General features: G+C 39.2%; 1 protein-coding gene across 7 annotated transcripts in view; it reads left to right on the plus strand.

Annotated features, from left to right (window-relative positions):
* Positions 1 to 27662, plus strand: part of LOC124787685 (inositol polyphosphate-5-phosphatase A) — a 330769-nt gene that overhangs the window by 250212 nt on the left and 52895 nt on the right. Inside the window, exon 14 of one of the 7 annotated variants that reach the window (XM_047254513.1) lies at positions 11643 to 11680. The exons of the other annotated variants lie outside the window; for them this stretch is intronic. Coding sequence (XP_047110469.1) covers positions 11643 to 11672 — 30 coding nt within the window. The 3' untranslated portion in view covers positions 11673 to 11680. The remainder of the gene's footprint in view (positions 1 to 11642; positions 11681 to 27662) is intronic. 7 annotated transcript variants of the gene reach the window in all.

Here is a 27662-nt window from a genome sequence, read left to right on the forward strand (position 1 = left end):
GTTGCAAATGGCTTCCATACACCCAGTCAGTTGGTCTCATTCATCAGTTGCACAGCATCTAAAAATGGACATTCTGTACAGTTGTCAATTAACACATTGTCTTGCCAAGATGTCAACACTTTTCTTAGCCTGATCCTCCAAGCTGGCCAATTACTCCTGTCTCATGCCACCACTTTATACAACTTCTGGGTACACTGAGATTGAACACTGCACATTGCTGCCAGTTCACACATGCTGAAACCATTGTACTGGATGAGTGCCAGGATGACATCTCTCTTGACCTGCATATGCCGAGATTACTTTGGCAATAAATGACTGTTCGGCATATAACCATCTGTGGGGCAGTGTGTTATGTTCATCATAGCTCAGTTATATTCATGTTACGCTTGCAGCATATCAGCAAATAGTAATTGGAAAAAAAAATGGTATCACTGGGTCACAAACCGTAATTATTTCAGTTGGAATTCCAGACCATCAAACACTTCCACCTGGCTGCCATGTAACTATTCAGATTTTCCCCTGTTTATGTATTTGAGGCAGACGCATTTTGGTTGAAAGTAAATGTTACAATGTATATATAAAACAATATGTGCTACTTACACACAATGACAAAAAAAATCAAAAAGGTCTGCAAGTAAAATACAAAGCTGAAAGTGTGTTACATATCGTGCTGCTACATTTGCCAATGTGTGTTGTGTTACCACTAGTGTAGGCTGTGCATGACTGAAGGTACCCAAGCCCAGATGGACTGAAGTATGCCATTGTTAAACCACTGCATAAAAAAGGGGATACGTCTGATGTCAACAACTACTGCCCAATCTCTCTTCTGACTGCCTTATCCAAAATTCTTGAAAAAGTAATGTATTGTAGAGTAGCTTCACACCTTTGTAAAAATAAAGTTTTAACAGAATGTCAGTTTGGTTTCCAGAAAGGTTTTTCAACGGAAAATGCAATATATACTTTCACTAATGAAATATTAAATGCTCTGAGTAACTGGAAGTCACCCATTGGGATTTTTTGTGATCTCTCAAAGGCTTTTGATTGTGTAAATCATGGAATACTTCTAGATAAGCTCAAGTGCTGTGGTATGAGTGGGACAGCGCCCAAATGGTTTAAATCATACCTAACTGGAAGAGTGCAGAAAGTTGAAATAAGCTGTTCACATAATATGCAAAAAACTGGTGATTTCTCAAACTGGGGAACAATCAAGAATCGGGTGCCATAAGGTTCGGTCTTGGGTCCTCTGTTGTTCTTAATACGTATTAATGACTTGCCATTCTGTATTCAGGAAGATGCAAAGCTGGTACTTTTTGCTGAGGATAAAAGTATAGCTATCACACCCAACAGACATGAATTAACTGGTCAAATTGTAAACGATGTTTTTCAGAAACTCAATAAGTGGTTCCCTGCAAATGAGCTCTCATTAAACTTTGGCAAAACACAGTACATACAGTTCCACACAGTAAATGGAATGACACTATTAATAAATATAGACTTCGATCACAAATCGGTAGCTAAGGTAGGATATTCAAAATTTTCAGGTGTATGCATTGATGAGGGGGTTGAACTGGAAAAAACACACTGAAGATTTGCTGAAACGTTTGAGTTCAGCTACTTATGCTATTAGGGTCATTGCAAATTTTGGCAATATTCATCTCAGTAAATTAACTTACCACACCTATTTTTATTCTCTGCTTTCGTATGGTATCATATTCTGGGGTAACTCATCATTGAGTAAAAGAGTGTTCATTGCACAAAAGCATGTAATCAGAATAATTGCTGGAGCACATCCAAAATCATCCTGCAGACACTTATTTAAAGAGCTAGAGATCTTCACTGTAGCCTCACAATATATATATTCACTTATGAAATTTGTTATTAACAATCCGAATGAATTCAAAAGTAATAGCAGTGTTCATGGCTACAACACTAGAAGAAAGGATGATCTTCACTACTCAAGGTTAAATCTAACTTTGGCTCAGAGGGGGTAAAATTATGCTGCCACCAAAGTCTTTGGTCCCATACCTAATAGCATCAAAAGTCTGACAGATAGCCACATAGCATTTAAAAGGAAATTAAAAGAATTTCTGAATGGCAACTCCTTCTATTCATTAGATGAATCTTTGCATATAGTAAGTGGGTAATTTCCCCAACCCCACAAAAAAATTAAAAATATTAAGTGTCATGTAATATTTTGTGTAATGTAATATCTGGTATAGACACTTTTCATTAACCTGACACGTTCCACATCATCACAAAGTGTTGTATTCGCCATCTATGGAACAAGTACTAATCCAATCTAATCTTATAAAAACGTGCAGACAATTTTTTTGTGTTAGCCGTATATGTTGATTTACTCAGAACTATATGCACGGAATTTTCCTGTTGAAAAGTATTTGGTTTTGTTACATTTTGTTGATTACTCTTACGTATGTTTTGATTTAATCTAGCAAAGAAAGCAGGGTTGTAACCTCCTGGATTACATCACTGTGAAATAAATATTTTTTGAGTTACATGAGGCAGTTACTTCATAAGTGGAGTATTAGCATGTGTATGCATGCTCACACAGTTGTCCATCTGCACATGTGCTGCCTGTGCAAGCACATGTCTTTGCACCCAACCGCAAATTTGTCCTCTCTCTCTCTCTCTCTCTCTCTCTCTCTCTCTCTCTCTGTGTGTGTGTGTGTGTGTGTGTGTGTGTGTGTAAGGAAGGTATCAGTGTGGCTGAGCAAGAACTGAACCATCGTGCTATGGCACTCACCGCTACTTTGAAAATTCAAACTGTAAAACTTTTTTAGAAAATAACAGTTAAAACAAATCCTTTTGTTTCATTGGACATTTACTTTTAATGCCAGATGTCAAATACACACACATGCTTTTCCTCTTCTCATTCACTCAGCACTCTGGTGTGATTGCATGTGCACCAAGTGTAGTGTCACTACACCTGTGTACTTAAATCAATCGCCAGCTGTATCAGTGCAGTCCAGCCACTAGAAGCCACCTGTAGGGGAGGCATGCTCTCGGCAGAGACTCTGCCGAGAGCATGCACTTTCTACAGACAGCTTACACCTATATGTGCACAAAACAGTGCTGACTCACTCTCATTATGTTCTTTTAGTTTGTACTGCTCACATCAGTTGTTCTGTGAATTGCCTATGTTGCACCTTCTGTATGATTCATTTGTCTTTGTACGTGTGGAGCCACAAGAGGCTTATTTCCATTGCTGTTCAGAAGTTTATGAATAAAGACATATTTGTGTTACTTGGATCGGTTTTGTATACTACTTGGTTACTACATGTTGACAACGAGTTTGGAATGGTTTGCAGTCTTTAAGTGTGGTTTCATCAAGTTCAGCCATTTATGGACGCCTCTCTACCGGCCCTGATTGAACAGCTTGCTTTGGCAGTGGCAACTGTGTTGGCTTCCATTAACAGGTAGGGTACCAGTCCTCTGGTCTATTCACCCTTTTTCCTCCATGTGATAATTCAGCTGGGGATCAGGAAGCTTATGAGAAAGACTCTGACAGCATTTTTGGGCTTTCAGTGTGACAGACTCCAATTTGTGCAAAGCCTTATTCCTCTTGTGGACTCCACCTAAGTTGTATCAGGTACTGTCAGCTTGACCCTTTACAAGAAACAGCAGCTCTTACATCTGATCATGTGTGCAGTTTATTTTCCAACTACCGTCACAAATGAACACATGTCATAGCAGCACAAGTTGAATTGTTGAATTCTACCAATGTCACAAAGGGCCAAACCAGTTATACAGGGCCTGGGCAGCCAAACTTCACAGCCTTCACCATAAGTGGCAGTTCATTACTGATGCCCATAATGACTCGTATGCAGACTCTAAGGTGTGTGATGCAATTATCTGTTTAGCTGTGGACAAGGAAGCTTGCCAGAAGCCTTTACTCTGTGAAAACTGCCCATTGGTAGAAGTTTCTTGGTCCGCAGATGACCAAATTGAAGTGTGAGTCGATGTGGCAGTAGTGTCACAAGATGCCACTAGGATGACAGATAGCTTGCACAAGGAAGCTGCAGTGGCAGTGGTAAACATGTGGACCTAGCACTGAGCAGACCGAGGCCAGCCCAAGTAGCCAAGACTGCCACAGTGCCAGTGTCTGTGTTCTCTGTTTCTGTCTCGTCCTTTATTTTTGCCCAGCATGAACGTTTGGTGTGCTGTAAGTGCTGGCACTTGAGAGGCAAGGCTGGAAGTCAGAAATTCCTGGAAGGTTTGGAGAGGGTGATTTTGAGGAAGAGGAGGTGGGTCCCGCTGTGACGGAGGACGGAACTGTTCCAGGCAGGGTTCAATTTGGATAGTGTCTTGGGGAGTTGGATCATTTGGAGTAGGATTAGGATGCCTCTCAATCTTTCTTAAAAAACCTTAATCCTACTCCCAACATCACCACTGCTGAAGCCCAGGCTATCCGTGATCTGAAGGCTGACCGGTCCATCGTCATCCTTCCGGCGGACAAGGGTTCCACGACCGCGGTTCTTGATCGTCGGGAGTATGTGGCTGAGGGGCTGCGTCAGCTTTCAGACAACACCACATACAAAGTTTGCCAAGGTAATCCCGTTCCTGATGTCCAGGCGGAGCTTCAAGGAATCCTCAGAACCTTAGGCCCCCTACAAAACCTTTCACCTGACTCCATCAACCTCCTGACCCCACCGACACCCCGCACCCCTACCTTCTACCTTCTTCCTAAAATTCACAAACCCAATCATCCTGGCCGCCCCATTGTAGCTGGTTACCAAGCCCCCACAGAACGTATCTCTGCCTACGTAGATCAACACCTTCAACCCATTACATGCAGTCTCCCATCCTTCATCAAAGACACCAACCACTTTCTCGAACGCCTGGAATCCTTACCCAATCCGTTACCCCCGGAAACCATCCTTGTAACCATTGATGCCACTTCTTTATACACAAATATCCCGCACGTCCAGGGCCTCGCTGCGATGGAGCACCTCCTTTCACGCCGATCACCTGCCACCCTACCTAAAACTTCTTTCCTCATTACCTTAGCCAGCTTCATCCTGACCCACAACTTCTTCACTTTTGAAGGCCAGACATACCAACAATTAAAGGGAACAGCCATGGGTACCAGGATGGCCCCCTCGTACGCCAACCTATTCATGGGTCGCTTAGAGGAAGCCTTCTTAGTTACCCAAGCCTGCCAACCCAAAGTTTGGTACAGATTTATTGATGACATCTTCATGATCTGGACTCACAGTGAAGAAGAACTCCAGAATTTCCTCTCCAACCTCAACTCCTTTGGTTCCATCAGATTCACCTGGTCCTACTCCAAATCCCATGCCACTTTCCTTGATTTTGACCTCCACCTTTCCAATGGCCAGCTTCACACGTCCGTCCACATCAAACCCACCAACAAGCAACAGTACCTCCATTATGACAGCTGCCACCCATTCCACATCAAACGGTCCCTTCCCTACAGCCTAGATCTTCGTGGCAAACGAATCTGCTCCAGTCCGGAATCCCTGAACCATTACACCAACAACCTGACAACAGCTTTCGCATCTCGCAACTACCCTCCCGACCTGGTACAGAAGCAAATAACCAGAACCACTTCCTCATCCTGTCAAACCCAGAACCTCCCACAGAGGAAACACAAAAGTGCCCCACTTGTGACAGGATACTTTCCGGGACTGGATCAGACTCTGAATGTGGCTCTCCAGCAGGGATACGACCTCCTCAAATCCTGTCCTGAAATGAGATCCATCCTTCATGAAATCCTCCCCACTCCACCAAGAGTGTCTTTCCGCCGTCCACCTAACCTTCATAACCTCTTAGTTCATCCCTATGAAATCCCCAAACCACCTTCCCTACCCTCTGGCTCCTACCCTTGTAACCGCCCCCGGTGTAAAACCTGTCCCATGCACCCTCCCACCACCACCTACTCCAGTCCTGTAACCCGGAAGGTGTACACGATCAAAGGCAGAGCCACGTGTGAAAGCACCCACGTGATTTACCAACTGACCTGCCTACACTGTGATGCATTCTATGTGGGAATGACCAGCAACAAACTGTCCATTCGCATGAATGGACACAGGCAGACAGTGTTTGTTGGTAATGAGGATCACCCTGTGGCTAAACATGCCTTGGTGCACGGCCAGCACATCTTGGCACACTGTTACACCGCCCGGGTTATCTGGATACATCCCACTAACACCAACCTATCCGAACTCCGGAGATGGGAACTTGCCCTACAGTATATCCTCTCTTCTCGTTATCCGCCAGGCCTCAATCTCTGCTAATTTCAATTTGCCGCCGCTCATACCTCACCTGTCTTTCAACAACATATTTGCCTCTGTACTTCCGCCTCGACTGACATCTCTGCCCAAACTCTTTGCCTTTACAAATGTCTGCTTGTGTCTGTGTATGTGCGGATGGATATGTGTGTGTGTGTGTGTGTGTGTGTGTGTGTGTGTGTGTGTGTGTGTGCGCGCGAGTGTATACCTGTCCTTTTTTCCCCTTAAGGTAAGTCTTTCCGCTCCCGGGATTGGAATGACTCCTTACCCTCTCCCTTAAAACCCACATCCTTTCGTCTTTCCCTCTCTTTCCCTCTTTCCTGATGAGGCAACAGTTTGTTGCGAAAGCTTGAATTTTGTGTGTATGTTTGTGTTTGTTTGTGTGTCTTTTGACCTGCCAGCACTTTCATTTGTTAAGTCACATCATCTACGGCAATGTTTCTTAGTTGGTATGATGTGGTCCATGTGGCATCTTGGAGCGTAGATGTCAGTTGTCTTTTTGTTAGGATATGATCACGTTATAAAAATGTTTAATTTTTATTTTAGTGATCTTGTAAAGTTATTTTTGACAGTTTTTGACAGCTTCAACTCCAGCGATGTCATTTTTACAATGGGATTTCTTTCTCGCAGGAAGTTGGTGATTGTTTAATTTTTTAGAGATATTATTTTGGGGTTTTTACATAAATGATGAGTGTTCCATCGTGTTGTGTTTATCACGGTAATTTACCCTTTTTCTTCTATAATGTAAATGAAATTTTCGAGCTATATTTTATGTTTAAAATCTGTTTGTCCTTTGAGGATGTCTTCTTGATATTTTTCCTCCAAAATGTTCATTGTATGTCATTTAGGCACTTTGTGTACAATTTTTAGGGTATTTTCAATATTTTCTGCTTTATGTTCTTGGCGTTTTAATTGCAAGTAAAATGTGGCTTGGTTGCTTTCACAGTTTTGTATGTGTCTCTTAAATCTGATTCCAAAATTCCTGCCTGTTTGTCTTACATAAAATTTATTGCAATCATCACAAGAAAGTTTGTTGGCTTCTGGATTTGAAAATGTGGAGGTATTATTTTTTGTTGACCGTATTTTGGCCTTTAAGTTGTTATTTATATGAAACACTAATTTTATTTTTGTTTTCTCAAACAAATTGTTCATCTTTCCCAATATTTGGCCTATGTATGATGTTGTAACATAGGTAAGTTTATTTGTGATTTTTTCCTTCTCTTTTTAATGTTGTTTCTTTAGGTATGCCATATGGTTTTGGTTTTGTGTGCTGTTCATATAATTTAAGCACTATTTTTGGATTGAAGTCATTTTGTCTCACTTTGTATTGTAACATTTGTATTTCATTTTGTATCGCCTTATTATCGACAGGTAAATTTAAAATTTTGTTACACATTGATTTGAAATACGCATATGTATGCGAAATCGGGGGCCAAAAGTTTTTGCTTATGATAGTATCAGTCATAGTAGTTTTTCTGTATACTGTAATTTGAATCAGTGGTGGCAGTTATTGCCTATTTTTAGATCTATAATGGTTATCAGTTTGTTTTGCTCTATTTTCATTGTGAATTTTATGTTAGGGTGCAAGTTGTTTAGTGGCTGAGGGATCATTTGTATGTCTTGGAGTAGTATGTCATCACCAGTATACCATATTCACAGGTACACTTGATAATGGCAAAATGCCAAAACAAGCTCTTGGTGTAACATATATCACTACGAGTAAATAAATAAATAAATAGAGCAGAAAAAGAACTGGTACTTAAAATAAAACCTTCCCAGTTTGTCACAGTTCTGTTACATTCTTCTAGTGGTACCTAGTATGTAGATACTGGTCATCAGTTAGTGTTGTTGACTGCAGGTAGGTACTACAACACAGATCATCAGTGTCTTGTGTCTCAAAGTATAAGTGGAATGTTTTCTCATTTAAATTGGTTATGTGAAATTCGCCCTATGCTTTCTTTGCCAATTCCTACAGATTCAGCAATCGATTGTATACTTAACCAACAGTTAAATCGAATCAATTACCTACATTTTCAATATTTTCTTCTCTCTCTCTCTCCCTCTCTCTCTCTCTTTCTTTCTTTCTTTCTTTTTCTCTCCTTTTTCTTTGTGTGTGTGTGTGTGTGTGTGTGTGTGTGTGTGTGTGTGTGTGTGTTGATGCTGGGCATCAACACTGATGTGTCTACAGATACCATAGAGGCCTCATTTGACTGAGAAGGCTTCATGCTTCATAGCTATTGGTTGTTCATAATTGGCACATGCACACTTACTCTGTAAGTTATATGTCGTATGTCAGTTCAGGAGGCAACTACTAATAATGCATGTACAGTGTAAGCTTGAATTGACCATGCAAGGCATGTTGACAGACTGAAATGTGCCCTAGAGCACTGTGTCGTCAAGGTGAAACTGTGTGACAAGCATTTCCTACTACTCGCTGTGCATTCATTGCAGAAGCCTGCATCCGGCAGTTTCCACACGCTCTATCACGTGAATGCATGCTCACTGAGGGGCACTGCCATGCAGCCAAGGAAACATGGAGTCTACAGCTGTGTCATAATGTAGCAGCACTAATGGGCTCGGCAAGAGTTGGGATGCAATGAGAATTAGAATTTCTTTGTAGCTGTCAATTTTCTGTGTTTTCTATAGAAAAGTGTATGCTGTATATCTGAGATTCATCAGATATTACCACAGTAACTGAGTATGTGTATAATGAAAATTAAAAAGATAATCCAGTACTGAATGTTATTGAAGATCACTGGTTTAGCTATGAAATGAATGAATAGCTGATGAAATAATTCTTACGTTCAGTCTGCAGCTAATAATTAACAAAAATTCAGTTCAGCAACCATATACTGTAAACAGCTCTCGTGAGTAAATCAAGCATTTTAAATAATAGGCCTCGTTAAATTGATACTGTTAACTGTACTGGTGTGAAACAGGAAGGAAATGCAATGCTTAGTGGTAAGCAGAGGCGGGCATTATTCAGATAAATTCTGTCTAGATAATTATTTGAATTTATTTGAATAAGTAGATCATTCAAGCAAATGTCTTCGCAAATAAATTATTCCTAACTTCAGCAAAGAATAACATCGGATTTCACCTTATTTTCTTTGTTTATTACGTGTAGAGAATTCTATAACTAGTGCTTGTTTCCTTTTTCCAATGCAGCAGTTTCTGTTTGATAAATAACTTGTTAATGGTTTGTTCACAAATGTGCCTCAGTGGCCCAGTAGGTTAAGTTCCATAGTAGGAAGATGAAATGGTTAGATTCCCTGTTGGTCCTTTAGTCTTTCTTTCTGCAACTTATTCGTTCTCTCATCTGTAACAGTTAATAAAGTACCAAGTCAAGTTGCACCACATTTAGAAGTGCGTGTTGAAATGTATGCCCTGCTCTTAACTGACTGCACTAGTGGGTTCAGAGGTGGGAGGAAATAGGAGGCACACCATGGTGCCTATTAAAGCAAACCCAGTGTTCAGACCAACCTATGGGTTGAGCACAGTTGTACATGTCTTACAGTGCAATGAATGCAACATATAAATACTCCTCTGGTGGACAGCTTTAGCAATTACATTTCTGAAATGACCCAATTTATCTGACTCGGCGCTTGAGTGAACAAAGTAAGAACTCGGTGGTTTCTAATGACTAACATCAACACACTTTAAATCTAAAGTCTAGTGAAACATTTCTTGGCTGCTGGGTGTCCAGAGTTACCTGAAAATGTTTAGGGCTAGTTCTGAGTAAGCTCTCCATTAGTTCCGATGGATTAGTTTTTCGTATAGACGTGCATCAATCCAATTACATAGAGTTTTGAAATTGAAAAGTTTTGGAAAGACACTGAGTACAAAAAAAAAAAAAAAAAGTTCATTATATTGCAGCGCACTGACAACTTAATTATCGTGAAAGTGTTGAGATGATTGGAAGACCTTTCTCGCCTTTCTACAATAATGCAATTATTGCAGCAACATCTTACACACAATTTGAATGTAGACATATAATACCCAAAGAAATATCAATGAAATTATAAAAAGAATTTTTTTAATGTAATCTAGAAGTTAAAGTTAAAGTGAAATCATCATAAAGTTATTTGCACTACAGTGGATTTGATGATTCCTCAATTTTTGCCAAAGAAGATTGTTATTTGAAAGTCTTGTAATGTTATATTGAAACGGATGATTTCAGGCGATATACTACATCAATCTTCTCTTTGAAAATATGGAATATGTTTTATTAATGTGTCACAGTGGCACATTTTCAAAAATTAAATAACTTCCTAATGAGGTGTTTGAAAAAATAGTTGTGAAAGTTAATTTAAGAGCAACAAAACATACTTTGTTTAATAAATGACAAAGAACTGACGCAGTAAATGTCATTGGATTTCATATTTATATATTATTCATACTGCTTTTTATTCAAAAATGACAATTTTTTATATTTGTGTAATCAAATAATATTTTTAAAAAAATATTTTTATTTGTTATTCATTGTAAGGGAAGCACATTGCATATTCACAGCCTTTATACAAGTGAGTACGTGGTGTATGAATTTGGCTGTGTGCACAAGCACGTTACATCCTCGTAGGCATTAGCATGGGCTCACTCATTTCCGTTGATAGGCAAGCCAGCATCAGACATCTTCGGCAACTTCCACCAATGTTTGCAAAGCGCATTCATGCTCTGATAAACACAATGCTTGTGTGTGCAGGCCACGTGAAAGGGCCAGGTGCTTGCAGGTTTCTAATGTATTTACAAGCCAAATTTCCATCAAAGTTGGAAACACAACCCACTCTACCAAACTTTATTTACAGTAGAGTTTTACTTTTACTCCCATTACACAAATGGCTGTATGTGACTGTCCCCTGTAGAAAGAAGAACTGTGTAAATTGTGAGGCTGTTGCAAAACTTTTTTTGAGTAATTTCTTTTAGATATAAAAATATTATACTGGAGTTGTTGGTAGTGGACAGAACCTGTTACGATTTTTCTATTGATAACATTGAAGTCTTTGATTTTTAACAGCCATTTGATTTGTCTTTAGAACTTACAATATTAAGAATAAAAATATGCTTCAGAAAAATGATTGATATATATATATTTGTGTAATTTGAAGTAATCTATATATTGTACTATTTACTCTTTTAATTTGCCAATAATGTTGGAAGCTGAGCTGGAGAATAGCCTTGCAGGTGATGATTTGCAATTAGATCTTACTGCAGAAATATAATCTAAAAAATTACCTTTTTGCTAGAGAAACCTGTCATCATTGTTCCATTTTATAAAATTATCCCCGAGAGCAACACCAGTGTGCACTGTTAATAAAATTGTGTTTTTTAATTATTATTTGTCTCATTTTCTTATTTTTTTATTGTGACACGCAGCCAGTATACCTGTCATTTGTCTTAATATAAGGAAACAGGTATCAAATAAATTGGATTTCATTAGCACTGGCTTTTAGTTTTTATCTAGGTTTCTCCACACAGCTGCATGGCGTGTGTGATATAGACGATACAGTTAGAAATCCCAAAGATCCTGTCCAAGTTGTATTATTTATTAGTATTACTACTACTACTCGCTTGATTTTTATCTTTTTAGGAGCTTCTGCTGTATTCATTTTGCAGATAGTTATTTGAAAGTCTTTGGCTTTACTTACCATGATCTTAATAATGAAGTATATCTGCTGTAAGGTATTGACATCTTTTGTTTAATTTTTGAGATGTAATCTCATCATCACATATCAAGTTGGGTACTGTCTATTCCCGCAGAATATGTCAACTATACAGAGAACCACTGAGAATTGAGAAATAAACCCTTTCTAGATTATGAAAGGAGTCATTTCTCAGAGTAGCACAAAAGCAAAAAATTTGGAACAGTGATTCTATAAAAATTGTACAGTTATCTCTTACCAAAATGTGTGACTTCTTTCCTAAAATTAGCTGACAGGAACAATAATTATGAAATAGTGATGAAACTTGAAAGAAAAATATCTTAAAATTTATGTAGAAAAAGACATGGAAAATTGTGTATGTGGCATTAGTTTGACATAGTTTAGAGAACAGCAGAATACGAAATGTGAGCAGAAAGATGATAAGTTGTAAGAGAGTCACTAATGTAGACCACAAGAGAATTGCAGACAATTGTGTATTAGTACGTAGTGCATAGATCTGAATAGTCTCATCATATTTCCTCAGTATCATAACACGAAAAAAGATTAATTTGAATAACATGAGCCATCAGGCTTTCTTGTCAAAATTGGAGTTTTCTAAGTTGTAGTTTTGCAGCCAAGTTATCATTTTATCAGCAAATGATATTTCAACAACTTCCCTAGCTGTCTTTGTCAGGTGTTGAACATATTTTGTTACTCGCTGTTCAGTCTCCAGCCAAACTTGGAATGGTACACACTGTGCACTGCTCTGGCTATGCTAAAACATAAAAAGCTAAAAGAAGGAGAGTGCTATAAGGCCACATCCTTTACCAAAATACAGTATACAAGAACAAAGATAGTGAATGCATTGAACTGTTTCCTGACGTGATTCAAGCAAAATGAATGTCACATCTGATGCTTTAATTAAGCAAAAGCTGTTTAAATTATCTGCCTATCTAATTTCAGTTGGCTCACTTGTGGCTCTGCCATAGAAATTTTTTGCCTGTGTTACAATTCTGGTACCTTCATATTTCATTTCATACCAACAGATGACACACTTTTAAGTTTATTCTGATGTATATCAATCCTTCCAACAGAATTAAAAACTCTACGGTGTTGTGTGAAAAATACGCTAGAACTACCCCCCCCCCCCCCCCTTTCCAAACAAAAAAAGCATGTCTAACACATACATTGTGAAAGTGAGATGTCAGGTGTTTTTAAACTGAAAGAACTGTGAGACAAACATGTAAAGAACATAAATATTGCACCTGAGTTAAGCACCCAACTAAATCAGCTGTCGCTGAACACTGCCTCACCTGTTAGCATGAAATGAAGTAAAAAGATATCAGTGTTGTGTGTCAGGTGACAAATTTCTGGCGTGATTTAAAAAAGGAAAGGATAGAAATTAAAGAGGTAGCTAATTTAATTCCCCCCCATTGACCATGGACCCTGCCGTTGGTGGGGAGGCTTGCGTGCCTCAGCGATACAGATAGTCGTACCGTAGGTGCAACCACAATGGAGGGGTATCTGTTGAGAGGCCAAACAAACGTGTGGTTCCTGAAGAGGGGCAGCAGCCTTTTCAGTAGTTGCAAGGGCAACAGTCTGGATGATTGACTGATCTGGCCTTGTAAAAATAACCAAAACGGCCTTGCTGTGCTGGTACTGCGAACGGCTGAAAGCAAGGGGAAACTACGGCCGTAATTTTTCCCGAGGGCATGCAGCTTTATTGTATGATTAAATGACGACGACGTCCTCTTGGGTAAAATATTCCGGAGGTAAAATAGTCCCCCATTCAGATCTCCGGGCGGGGACTACTTAAGAGGATGTCATTATCAGGAGAAAGAAAACTGGCGTTCTACGGATCGGAGCGTGGAATGCCAGATCACTTAATCGGGCAGGTAGGTTAGAAAATGTAAAAAGGGAAATGGATAGGTTAAAGTTAGATATAGTGGGAATCAGTGAAGTTTGGTGGCAGGAGGAACAAGACTTCTGGTCAGGTGACTACAGGGTTATAAACACAAAATCAAATAGGGGTAATGCAGGAGTAGGTTTAATAATGAATAGGAAAATAGGAATGCAGGTAAGCTACTACAAACAGCATAGTGAACACATTATTGTGGCCAAGATAAATACGAAGCCCACACCTACTACAGTAGTACAAGTTTATATGCCAACTAGCTCTGCAGATGACGAAGAAATTGAAGAAATGTATGATGAGATAAAAGAAATTATTCAGATAGTGAAGGGTGACGAAAATTTAATAGTCATGGGCGACTGGAATTCGAGAGTAGGAAAAGGGAGAGAAGGAAATGTAGTGGGTGAATATGGACTGGGGGAGAGAAATGAAAGAGGAAGCTGTCTGGTAGAATTTTGCACAGAGCATAACTTAATCATAGCTAACACTTGGTTTAAGAATCATGAAAGAAGGTTGTATACTTGGAAGAAGCCTGGAGATACTAAAAGGTATCAGATAGATTATATAATGGTAAGACAGAGCTTTAGGAACCAGGTTTTAAATTGTAAGACATTTCCAGGGGCAGATGTGGACTCTGACCACAATCTATTGGTTATGACCTGTAGATGAAAACTGAAGAAACTGCAAAAAGGTGGGAACTTAAGGAGATGGGACCTGGATAAACTGAAAGAACCAGAGGTTGTACAGAGTTTCAGGGAGAGCATAAGGGAACAATTGACAGGAATAGGGGAAAGAAATGCAGTAGAAGAAGAATGGGTAGCTTTGAGGGATGAAGTAGTGAAGGCAGCAAAGGATCAAGTAGGTAAAAATACGAGGGCTAGTAGAAATCCTTGGGTAACAGAAAAAATATTGAATTTTATTGATGAAAGGAGAAAATACAAAAATGCAGCAAGTGAAGCAGGCAAAAAGGAATACAAACGTCTGAAAAATGAGATCGACAGGAAGTGCAAAATGGCTAAGCAGGGATGCCTAGAGGACAAATGTAAGGATATAGAGGTTTATCTCACTAGGGGTAAGATAGATACTGCCTACAGGAAAATTAAAGAGACCTTTAGAGATAAGAGAACCACTTGTATGAACATCAAGAGCTCAGATGGAAACCCAGTTCTAAGCAAAGAAGGGAAACGAGAAAGGTGGAAGGAGTATATAGAGGGTCTATACAAGGGCGATGTACTTGAGGACAATATTATGGAAATGGAAGAGGGTGTAGATGTAGATGAAATGGGAGATATGATACTGCGTGAAGAGTTTGACAGAGCACTGAAAGACCTGAGTCGAAACAAGGCCCCTGGAGTAGACAACATTCCATTAGAACTACTGACGGCCGTGGGAGAGCCAGTCCTGACAAAACTCTACCATCTGGTGAGCAAGATGTATGAGACAGGTGAAATACCCTCAGACTTCAAGAAGAATATAATAATTCCAATCCCAAAGAAAGCAGGTGATGACAGATGTGAAAATTACCGAACTGTCAGTTTAATAAGTCACGGCTGCAAAATACTAACACTAATTCTTTACAGACGATTGGAAAAACTGGTAGAAGTTGACCTAGGGGACGATCAGTTAGGATTCCGTAGAAATATTGGAACACGTGAGGCAATACTAACCGTACGACTTATCTTAGAAGAAAGATTAAGGAAAGGCAAACCTACATTTCTAGCATTTGTAGACTTAGAGAAAGCTTTTGACAATGTTGACTGGAATACTCTCTTTCAAATTCTGAAGGTGGCAAGGGTAAAATACAGGGAGTGAAAGGCTATTTACAATTTGTACTGAAACCAGATGGCAGTTATAAGAGTCGAGGGGCATGAAAGGGAAGCAGTGGTTGGGAAGGGAGTAAGACAGGGTTGTAGCCTCTCTCCGATGTTATTCAAACTGTATATTGAGCAAGCAGTAAAGGAAACAAAGGAAAAATTCGGAGTAGGTATTAAAATCCATGGAGAAGAAATAAAAACTTTGAGGTTCACCGATGACATTGTAATTCTGTCAAAGACAGCAAAGGACTTGGAAGAGCAGTTGAACGGAATGGTTAGTGTCTTGAAAGGAGGATATAAGATGAACATCAACAAAAGCAAAACGAGGATAATGGAATGTAGTCGAATTAAGTCGGGTTGAAAGGAGGATATAAGATGAACATCAACAAAAGCAAAACGAGGATAATGGAATGTAGTCGAATTAAGTCGGGTGATGCTTAGGGAATTAGATTAAGAAATGAGACACTTAAAATAGTAAAGGAGTTTTGCTATTTGGGGAGCAAAATAACTGATGATGGTCGAAGTAGAGAGGATATAAAATGTAGACTGGCAATGGCAAGGAAAGCGTTTCTGAAGAAGAGAAATTTGTTAACATCGAGTATAGATTCAAGTGTCAGGAAGTCGTTTCTGAAAGTATTTGTATGGAGTGTAGCCATGTATGGAAGTGAAACATGGACGATAAATAGTTTGGACAAGAAGAGAATAGAAGCTTTCAAAATGTGGTGCTACAGAAGAATGCTGAAGATTAGGTGGGTAGATCACATAACTAATGAGGAAGTATTGAATAGGATTGGGGAGAAGAGAAGTTTGTGGCACAACTTGACCAGAAGAAGGGATCGGTTGGTAGGACATGTTCTGAGGTATCAAGGGATCACCAATTTAGTATTGGAGGGCAGTGTGGAGGGTAAAAATTGTAGAGGGAGACCAAGAGATGAATACACTAAGCAGATTCAGAAGGGTGTAGGTTGCAGTAGGTACTGGAAGATGAAGAAACTTGCACAGGATAGAGTAGCATGGAGAGCTGCATCAAACCAGTCTCAGGACTGAAGACCCCAACAACAACAACAGCTAATTTAATTAGCAGGGACAGATGCTATAGCCTACGTAAAGAATGGGATCCAACTCTGTTTGCGTAAGTCACACCATATCTGTTAATGTTTTGACACAACATTTCTGTTGGCTTTGAGCATAAGACGACTTGTATCATCTAGCACCACTGGGAAGCAGTCACTAAGGTGATGAGGAGAGTGTAAAGTTCAGAGTGTGAACGATGAGCAGCAAAACCTCCTCTTGGCACCTGATCAAGACAGCTAGCAAAGTTATTGAAATATGTGTAAACATAACATAACTACTGGGCTGAGAACTCAAAAACTTGTAAATCATCAATTTGAATGATGTCTGCCACAAACATATTACCATTGTCCTATTTGCTTTTTTTATTTTATTATGCATGCAACAGATGTGGAGCATGTATGTAGTAATATCGCATCACAGTTTCACAGCATAATTTAATAATACTTGTATTTAGCAGTGTATCATGTGGCACATCAACACCATAGCAGAAATTTTTAATGTGTATTTACTTTGACTTTTTTTAGTAATACAAATGATTTTTTTTTCCATTTAACTACTGCTGTATATATTCTGTGCAACTTGTAAGAAAAGAAATAGCAAATCATGAACACACTGTTAAAGACAACTAGCAAAGTTATTGAAATATTGTGTAAACGTAACAACTCAGCTGAAAACCCAAAAATTTGTAAATCATCAATGCTACACAATGTTAAGAAATACTAACCCCATCCACAGATGGAAATGTAAGTATGCAAAGAATGCAATGGATAGAGTTGAACAGTTACTTAACTAATTTATTTATTTTGTTTCTCATGTGGTGTGGTAAACATATAGCCATTTTTACATGTTACTGCACTACCTAAAGTGGTGATCTACAGTAGTAGAAATTATGACGACTTAGGGAAAAGTTTGTGGCGATAAAGCGTAAGTGATAAGAAGTAGAACAGGAACAAGGGAAAAGAATAGAAATGGGGGAGATAATGTGCATTGAGAGATATCATATTTTACAGACTATAAGATGCACCATAATTTTTAAACATTTTTTAAAAATAACATTTTTACCATTGATATTATTGGATTGCAAAGCCAGACTAAAAAAATCTTAGTTTATAAAACCAAAGTGACCTTTAAAATCCCTGAAAATCGTCATCTGAACTTTTCCTCTTCTTTTTTCCTCTCCTCTTCATTTGTCATCATTATCTTCTTCATCTCTATGATGGTCTTCACTGCCACCGAGAGCTTGCACTTCTTGAAAGATTTAATAATGATGTCTTCTCTCACTCTAGACAATGACTTTTTTATCCACTGACACACCTGTTTCATTGTAGGTTATTGTAAAAATCCATCATCCATTTGCTCCATTCCTCTCTCATATACACTTCAAATAGTTCATTTATCGACACAGCAAGGGGTTGCAATAGTGAAGCAAGTCCTCCCAGAATAACAGCAAGTTCTGTATTTCCCCCGTTTCAATTTCTCTTTTGCAGAATTTTTCAATGACAACTAAACTGATCTAGCACAAGAAGAGAACTCTTCTTCAATAAAGCACCTTTCCTTCTCACCCGCACTCTGTTAGTTCGTAATTTTGTACCATCCTCATCTATCCAAAGCTTGTCACGTACATGAACACCACCACTTGGTGGTATTCCAGAAGGTTTTGGCACTGTTATGCACTTGAAAATGATCATTGGATTAAGTTTAGTACAGTCAGCACAACATGAAAGGACAACAGTGTAGTGCATTTTTTTCATGTCCACTTGTTTTTGTAGTTACAGTTTTAGCACCTTTCATGGAAACAGTTCTGTTACTCAGCACATCAAATGTCAGAGGAGTTTTGTCCATATTCACTATTTGGCTTAGTTCCACACTGTTTTACTTTCAATGGTGAATAATAAAGTGATGGAAAGATAGTATTTTCTTACTCTTGTGACATTTTCTGAATATTTTTGTTTTGGTTCACATGCTAAATCCATGAGATTTCATAAACTGTAACACCAACCAACTCCACCCTTAGAGTCTGTTAAGTTCCACTTTAGTGTTAGCTTATGAGTGTGTATCTGAATCATTTTTGTATTAATTCCAATGCCATTTTGATGGTGTCATGGACTCTATTTCAGGATGTCATCTTCTAATTTTGACCATTTTGTATTCAATCCTCTATTTGCACATTTAGCCTTCCTCATTTTTTCAGTTCTTCTGTACTAGCTCATCTATTGCAAATTAATTAATTAATTTATTTATTTTTTCTGTTGGTGGAGGGTCGAAATGCTGCTCAGCTGCTACATTTTATTTTCTTTCCATTATGAAACTAGCTACTAACAAAAAAAATACAAACTGTTGCTGATAACACTGATCACTTTCAATTGAAGTTCACTGGCACTGTAGACTGCAGTGAGGCATCATAGGCTTAACAGTGTTCTGGGGTTGTGATGGCAGGGCAGGAGGGAGACAGTGTTAGCAAGCTTGTGAATCCAGACAACTCGTGCACATTGCAATGGTGACTGCTGCGGCCAGTTGAATCCATTATTGCCAGATAGCTATAGGTTTCCCGCGGCATCGAATATATGGCCATTTTAAATCAAACCATGGATATTTTTATATTAATTTTGAGTATAAGGTATTCCTGAATTTTTGAGGCAATTTTTTGAAGAGAAAATTGTGTCTTATAGTCTGTAAAATATAGTAATAATTTTGGAGAAAAGGTGATTTAATGATTTAAGAAATAAAAAGAAAAGAAGTGAAGATGTAAAAGAAGACATATGGAATATTTTTCTAGTGGAGAAAGAGGAAAATGCTAATGGCATGCCAAGAGCAATGATATATCATGAAAATTGGAACAATAATCTTCATGACATTCACACATGGTAGTCTAAATGTTTCCATGTGGAAGAATGGATCATCTTCTCCCAAAATGCTATATTTCCAATTTGATTCAATTATGTGATGTACGTCACAGGGTGTAGTCCTTAGCTCATTCCATTCTTTCCTTTTTCACCATTAAGTTCATAAATAAACTACCAAAATGTTTTTCATCATCTCCTTCTACAGTCGAAACATTTCATATCTTGTTACCAATAATCACTTATGTATGTTTCCATAGCAATGTGAAAAGATAAAACACTGTCTGTGAATGGAATCTTCTCCACTTAAGTATTATACCGACTTGGATGCTGTTAACCTCTCATTAGGAGCATCATAGATATAAATATCTATCAATGTGGTCTGTGGGCAAATACTCTTATCTTTTTATTCCAAACTTTTCATTCTATTTCACATATATTCCAGAAGGTTCCAGATAACAGCACCGTCTCATCCAATATTACTTGACTCATACAGTGCTGCGCCCCCCCCCCCCCCCTTTCCATAAACCATACACCTTGCCGTTCGTGGGGAGGCTTGCATGCCTCAGCGATACAGATAGCCGTACCGTAGGTGCAACCACAAAGGAGGGGTATCTGTTGAGAGGCCAGACAAACGTGTAGTTCCTGAAGAGGGGCAGCAGCCTTTTCAGTAGTTGCAGGGGCAACAGTCTGGATGATTGACTGATCTGGCCATGTAACACTAACCAAAACAGCCTAGCTGAGCTGGTACTGCGAACGGCTGAAAGCAAGGGGAAACTACAGCCGTAATTTTTCCCGAGGGCATGCAGCTTTACTGTATGGTTAAATGATGATGGCGTCCTCTTGGGTAAAATATTCCGGAGGTAAAATAGTCCCCCATTCAGATCTCCGGGCGCGGACTATTCAAGAGGACGTCGTTATCAAGAGAAAGAAAACTGGTGTTCTAGGGATCGGAGCGTGGAATGTCAGATCCCTTAATTGGACAGGTAGGTTAGAAAATTTAAAAAGGGAAATGGGTAGGTTAAAGTTAGATGTAGTGGGAATTAGCGTAGTTCGGTGGCAGCAGGAACAAGACTTTTGGTCAGGTGAATACAGGATTGTAAATACAAAATCAAATAGGGGTAATGCACGAGTAGGTTTAATAATGAATAGGAAAATAGGAATGCGGGTAAGCTACTACAAACAGCATAGTGAATGACTTATTGTGGCCAAGATAGACATGAAGCCCACGCCTACTACAGTACTACAAGTTTATATGCCAACTAGCTCTGCAGATGACGAAGAAATTGAAGAAATGTATGATGAGATGAAAGAAATTATTCAGATAGTGAAGGGAGATGAAAATTTAATAGTCATGGGTGACTGGAATTCGATAGTAGGGAAAGGAAGAGAAGGAAACTTAGTGGGTGAATACGGATTGTGGGGAAGAAATGAAAGAGGCAGCCACCTGGTAGAATTTTGCACAGACCATAACTTAATCATAGCTAACACTTGGTTCAAGAATCATAAAAGAAGGTTGTATACATGGAAGAAGCCTGAAGATACTGATAGGTTTCAGATAGATTATATAATGGTAAGACAGAGATTTAGGCACGACAGAGCACTGAAAGACCTAAGTCAAAACAAGGCCCCAGCAGTAGACAACATTCCATTAGAACTACTGACGGCCTTGGGAGAGCCAGTCCTGATAAAACTCTACCATCTGGTGAGCAAAATATGAGACAGGCGAAATACCTTCGGACTTCAAGAAGAATATCATTATTCCAAGCCCAAAGAAAGCAGGTGTTGACAGATGTGAAAATTACCGAACTATCAGTTTAATACGTCACAGCTGCAAAATACTAACACGATTTCTTTACAGACGATTGGAAAAACTGGTAGAAGCGGACCTCGGAGATGATCAGTTTGGAATCCATAGAAATGTTGGAACACGTGAGGCAATACTAACCTTACGGCTTATCTTGGAAGCTAGATTAAGGAAAGGCATACCTACGTTTCTAGCATATGTAGACTTAGAGAAAGATTTTGACAATGTTGACTGGAATACTCTCTTTCAAATTCTGAAGGTGACAGGGGTAAAATACAGGGAGTGAAAGGCTATTTACAATTTGTACAGAAACCAGATGGCAGTTATAAGAGTTGAGGGACAACAGAGGGAAGCAGTGGTTGGGAAGGGAGTAAGACAGGGTTGTAGCCTCTCTCCAATGTTATTCAATCTGTATATTGAGCAAGCAGTAAAGGAAACAAAAGAAAAATTCAGTATTAAAGTCCATGGAGAAGAAATAAAAACGTTGAGGTTCGCCGATGACATTGTAATTCTGTCAGAGACAGCAAAGGACTTAGAAGAGCAGTTGAACGGAATGTACAGTGTCTTGAAAGGAGGATATAAGATGAACATCAACAAAAGCAAAATGAGGATAATGGAATGTAGTCAAGTTAACTCGAGTGATGCTGAGGGAATTAGATTAGGAAATGAGACACTTAAAGTAGTAAAGGAGTTTTGCTATTTGGGGAGCAAAATAACTGAGGATGGTCGGAGTAGAGGAGATATAAAATGTAGACTGGCAATGGCAAGGAAAGCGTTTCTGAAGAAGAGAAATTTGTTAACATCGAGTATTGATTTAAGTGTCAGGAAGTTGTTTCTGAAAGTATTTGTATGGATTGTAGCCATGTATGGAAGTGAAACATGGACGATAAATGCTTAGACAAGAAGAGAATAGAAGCTTTCAAAATGTGGTGCTACAGAAGAATGCTGAAGATTAGATGGGTAGATTACATAACTAGTGAGAAGGTATTGAATATGATTGGGGAGAAGAGATATTTGTGGCACAACTTGACTAGAAGAAGGGATCAGTTGGTAGGACATGTTCTGAGGCATCATGGGATCGCCAATTTAGTATTGGAGGGCAGCATGGAGGGTAAAAATCATAGAGGGAGACCAAGAGATGAATACACAAAGCAGATTCAGAAGGATGTAGGCTGCAGTAGGTACTGGGAGATGAAGCAGCTTGCACAGGATAGAGTAGCATGGAGAGTTGCACCAAACCAGTCTCAGGACTGAAGATGACAACAACAACAACAACAGTGCTGCCACATGCTCTGCCAGGGATATGACCAGATACACACCACCTAAAAATCTCCCTCCCTCCCTCCCTCCCTCCCTCCCTCTCCCTCCCTCTCCCTCTCTCCCTTCCTCCCACCCTCTCTCTCCCTCCCTCCCTCCCTCCCTCCCTTCCTCCCACCCTCTCTCTCTCTCCCTCCCTCCCTTCCTCCCACCCTCTCTCTCTCTCTCTCTCTCTCTCTCTCTCTCTCTCTCTCTCTCTCTCTCCCTCCCCCCCTCTCTCCCTCTCTCCCTCTCTCCCCCCTCTCTCTCCCCCCCCCCCCCCTCTCTCTCTCTCTCTCTCTCTCTCTCTCTCTCTCTCTCTCTCACACACACACACACACACACACACACACACACACACACACACACAAACAAATCATAGTTAATGTTCATGTTTCTGTAAGTTTCCACTGTCTAATGCCTCCATTACACAGGAGAACCTCCTTTTTTTTGATTCTGTTGTTTGTATTCCATCCTGCATTCTACAATATCATTTTAATAGTTGACACCCTTGTTACCTAATAGGCTTGTATCTTCGTCACTAACAGTTTCAAATATTCTCCACTCAGCCATTTTTCTGCTGCACAGTAATACATACTTTTCTTGTCTTGTACCTCAAATTACAGTTGCTTGGATGTTTTTTTTTTCCATGTTTTTGTTGCTGTTATTTCTTTAGTCCGTGTGGTGTTTCTCTCTTTTGTCACAACCTTGCCTTCAATTGTATGTCTGCTGTAGTTCCACCTGCACTGCCATAAGCATTGCTATTCTTGAATGAGATCTAATTAACAATGGAGTAGGTCTGCAGCTCTGTGACAAATGTAATACATTGTAACTCTAATCTTAAGTACAGAAGTAAGCTTCACAGAATGGAACTTTAGTTTCACACTGTATGCCTCATTTTAATCCACGTTAGATGAAAAATGATTATTAGCGTAGCTTCATTTTATCTCAAATAGTTTATTTTTATTATAAAACCCAGCGATTATAGTCATCTTTGATGCTGTTTTCTTTCTTTCTACTACCAAAACAACTAACCAATTTCCCAGTCCTGTGACTTGTATACTCCGACTCTATCCCCATCGAAGTAAAACTTCTTTGTGGTAATGAGTGTGACATTACAGTAGTTGCGCTATACATGTACATAAATTTATCTGCCCAGCCATTTTTTTTTTTTTTAAGGCAGCTTTTAGTTCTCAAGTTTAAAGAAGCTTCCAGCACACTCATTGCATTCATTCACTTACATTCCTGTGTGTTTGTCATTATAAAAATCAGTTTCAGGGAACATGGAATGTGTTACAAGGTAATAGTGTTTCATAATTATAACTTCCACTAAAATATAAATATTAATCAAATTTTATTTGTAGAATTGTTGGGGATTCCCTCACTCTTTGATTCTTTGTGGAAAAATAGTAAATAAAAGGAGAATTAATGTAATCTGACATCGTTAAAATGTACAGTTCTGTTAAATATTATAATACATTGTAACGTTTATTAAAGTAAGTTTGGAAGCAACAATGATCAATAGGAACACAGTTTTGCAGTAATGAGTACGTGGCTTAATAAAACGATTACCTTAAAACCTTAATCGAGTCGACTAGATGAACTTAATTTTTTGGAAATTTGTGGTAGGTTTGTATGGGACCAAACTGCTGAGGTGATTGGTCCCTAGGCTTACACATTGCTTAATCTTACTTAAACTAACCAACACTAATGACAAAACACACACTCACACACGCGCGCGCGCGCGCCCCACACACACACACACACACACACACACACACACACACACACACACACGAGGGAGGGCTGGAACCTCCAACGCGAGGAGCTGCACGGACTGTGGCAAGGCATGTGCGATTGCAGTCTTTCTCGGCGTATTCCACTGATGACTTCTTCTCGGGTTATCAGCAGAGTGGTGGTGTCATCTTGTTGCAACGTACCCATCATCTTAAGTGTCGGGATGCTGTGTTCTGCATATCTATATAGCTGCCGTCCGCTACAATTTAGTAAACAGGGATAGCGGTTTTCAGCTCAGTGCAGCGTGGAATCCCACAACTGATAAAATATGTCAGGAACGCTCCAATCTGAAGGCAGCGGCGTCCGCTGACAAATTGGATAGCCACCGGGTCTCGACGCTGGTCTGCGCCCCCCCCCCCCCCCCCCCCCACCACCACCACCGACGCGGTACCCACTTCCGGAGGAACATGATTGGCTGGCTTACAGAAGCAGACGGTGGACAGCAGCTACATAGATATACAGAACACAGCATCCCGGCACGTTGCCAGAAGATGATGGGTACGAAACTCATTGAAACATTGCGACAAGACGACGCCACTACGTGGCTGATAACCCAAGAAGAATTCATCTGTAGCAGGTGCCTCAGACAGCATGGCTACACCGCGTGGCTTAACTTATGAAAATCATGTTAACTTAATGAAAAATCAGGTTCTGTAGAGTACCACTAACTGGTTCATCTGTAAATATGCAAAAAAAATGCCATCTACACTATTATTCAAGCATCAGCCTGTTGTGTAGCTGTCTCAGACTAATTCAGTTAGCTGCCTGCATGCTGATTTTTGATTTGCTGCTAATACACCACAACTTTTACATGTGTTTCTGCATTTTCACAGTGAACTACTTAACAGTTATTAGTGTGACTGTTTATTAATAAAAGTAGAGTAACAGTAATTATTCTCTCTCTCTCTCTCTCTCTCTCTCTCTCTCTCTCTCTCTCTCTCTCTCTCTCTCTCTCTCTCCTCTCACCTGTGTGATTACTTTGCAATGTGACACTGTTCTGAGTGTAGTGTACTTATATTACCAGCCTATATTTACATTAAATTTGCATTTCCGGGTAGCTGAAAGTTATATTATAGATTGATGGGAATATTGGGATAACTGAATTAGGCCTATCATACTATTCAGTCGCGCTCATTTCTTCCACTATAATTTGTTGAGTAAAATGTTCACTCAGTGGACCTCTGACTTTCTAGAAGTGACTGTCTTTCAATCAAGAAGTGTTTCCCCATTCCTTTATTTTTGTTAAGTCTTACTTCACCCACAATTACACATGGGAGGAATCATAAAAAGGGAAGAAGGTGTAAAACTCCAGGAGGTGTGTGTGTGGGGGGGGGGGGGGGGGGGGGGGGTAAAACATCATTTAACTTCATTTTGGAAGCTAATGAGTTGCTTAGCAAATCATATTATGTAAAAAATACAATTTGTCTTGAAATGAAAGATTCCCTAAGTTGTTGTTATGTGCAGGAAATTCCAGTGTTTGTTATCTGCACTTCCAACATTTGTGGACTATAGAGAATCTTCAGGTATTCACAATTACTGTGTTATGCACTAGGTTCCTATTTTTGTGTTGTTGAGTTACTGCATTAATAAAAAGACTACAGATGTGTATTTTATTCTGTGCAATGTCTTTTTGTCTTCAGATATTAATGGGACTTCATATTTAACAAAAAATTATTTCATAGTGTAATCCCCACATAAAACCGTAAAACAGTCATTCTCATATCAGGACAGAACAGAGATCCATAGCCGGCCGAAGTGGCCGTGCGGTTAAAGGCGCTGCAGTCTGGAACCGCAAGACCGCTACGGTCGCAGGTTCGAATCCTACCTCGGGCATGGATGTTTGTGATGTCCTTAGGTTAGTTAGGTTTAACTAGTTCTAAGTTCTAGGGGACTAATGACCTCAGCAGTTGAGTCCCATAGTGCTCAGAGCCAGAGATCCATATTTTATGTACCTGCATCTGATAGTGATAAAATAGTATAGTTTTTTTAATTTTCAAGAATTATGTTGAAATGTCCAGTGTACAATTGTAATGAAGTATAATGAAAATTAATTATGAATTAATGAACAACATACGTTCAATCTACTGTATACATGCCTTAAGAAGACTCAAAAAGATGGCCATAGGAAATAACTGAATCGGTAGAAATTGAATGATGATGATCAGAATAGACTTCTTTCAAACCATTACCAAGTTGAGCTGTCAGACAATACTATATTTTTGTATTTGTTTATTATCTGTTTGTTTATCAGTCTCTGTGGGAGTCACAGCTTCTTAGTTATGGAAAGAGTCAGTACGTAGTTTACAGAATGCCGATTAGAAAGTTTATAAACAAAGGATTAAAGAAAACACCAAAAACAGAATATATGATCACATTGAAAAGTTTTCAACTACTGTGGGGAACTCCCGTACAGAGTAAAAGTAGTGTGCCGAAGGAAACGTTTCAATTTGGATTTGATTACGTGGAGTTTATCATACAGGCACTAGTTTATTATTATTTCTGGTTCTGCTGGAAGCTTATTGAAAATGAAACCTGCTGAATAGTGCACACATGTACAATGCTTAAAGAATTGTCATGCAAGTGCACATCCTTTCTTCTATCTTATGTTCACTGAATGAAGGGGTAGAGTTAGGAAAAGTCACCCAGAACCCCAGATCAGGGGAGATTTAATGGATGGGATGAGAAGCAAAGTCACTTACTAAGATTTTTTGGACTCAGTTATATAGAGTATTTCATTAATCTTTAATTACACATCTCACTTTAGCTATCACAGCTGTAAACACAATAAACACTGTTTCGTCTGCTGGATAAAGTTGGCAGTGATCAGAAAGCAGTCCATTTCATTAGACTTCCCTGGATCCTGTAACGCACACAGTAATAAATGCAATCCAGATTTATTTGTCACATTTAAGGTATTGAATTGTGAACAGCGGTATAGAACTATAGTTCTCTCACACAGTCTTATTAAGTAAAATACCTAAATTAACTCCCCCACCCCTTTCTCTTTTAGTGTCTCATTTCAGGTGGAATGAATGTCTCGCAGCAGAATAAATGGCTTACCTCTCACCAAGATTATAAAGAGAGATCCATATTTTGTCTGTGCTGTCATTTACTTTTATGAATGTAGTTCACCATGTCAGTAAAATAGAGAAATATATTTTATGGTGGAATTTCAACCATTCACTGTGAACCTAGAGTATTAAGATATGCTTCA

This window comes from Schistocerca piceifrons, chromosome 3, assembly GCF_021461385.2.
Source record: "Schistocerca piceifrons isolate TAMUIC-IGC-003096 chromosome 3, iqSchPice1.1, whole genome shotgun sequence".
NCBI lineage: Eukaryota > Metazoa > Arthropoda > Insecta > Orthoptera > Acrididae > Schistocerca > Schistocerca piceifrons.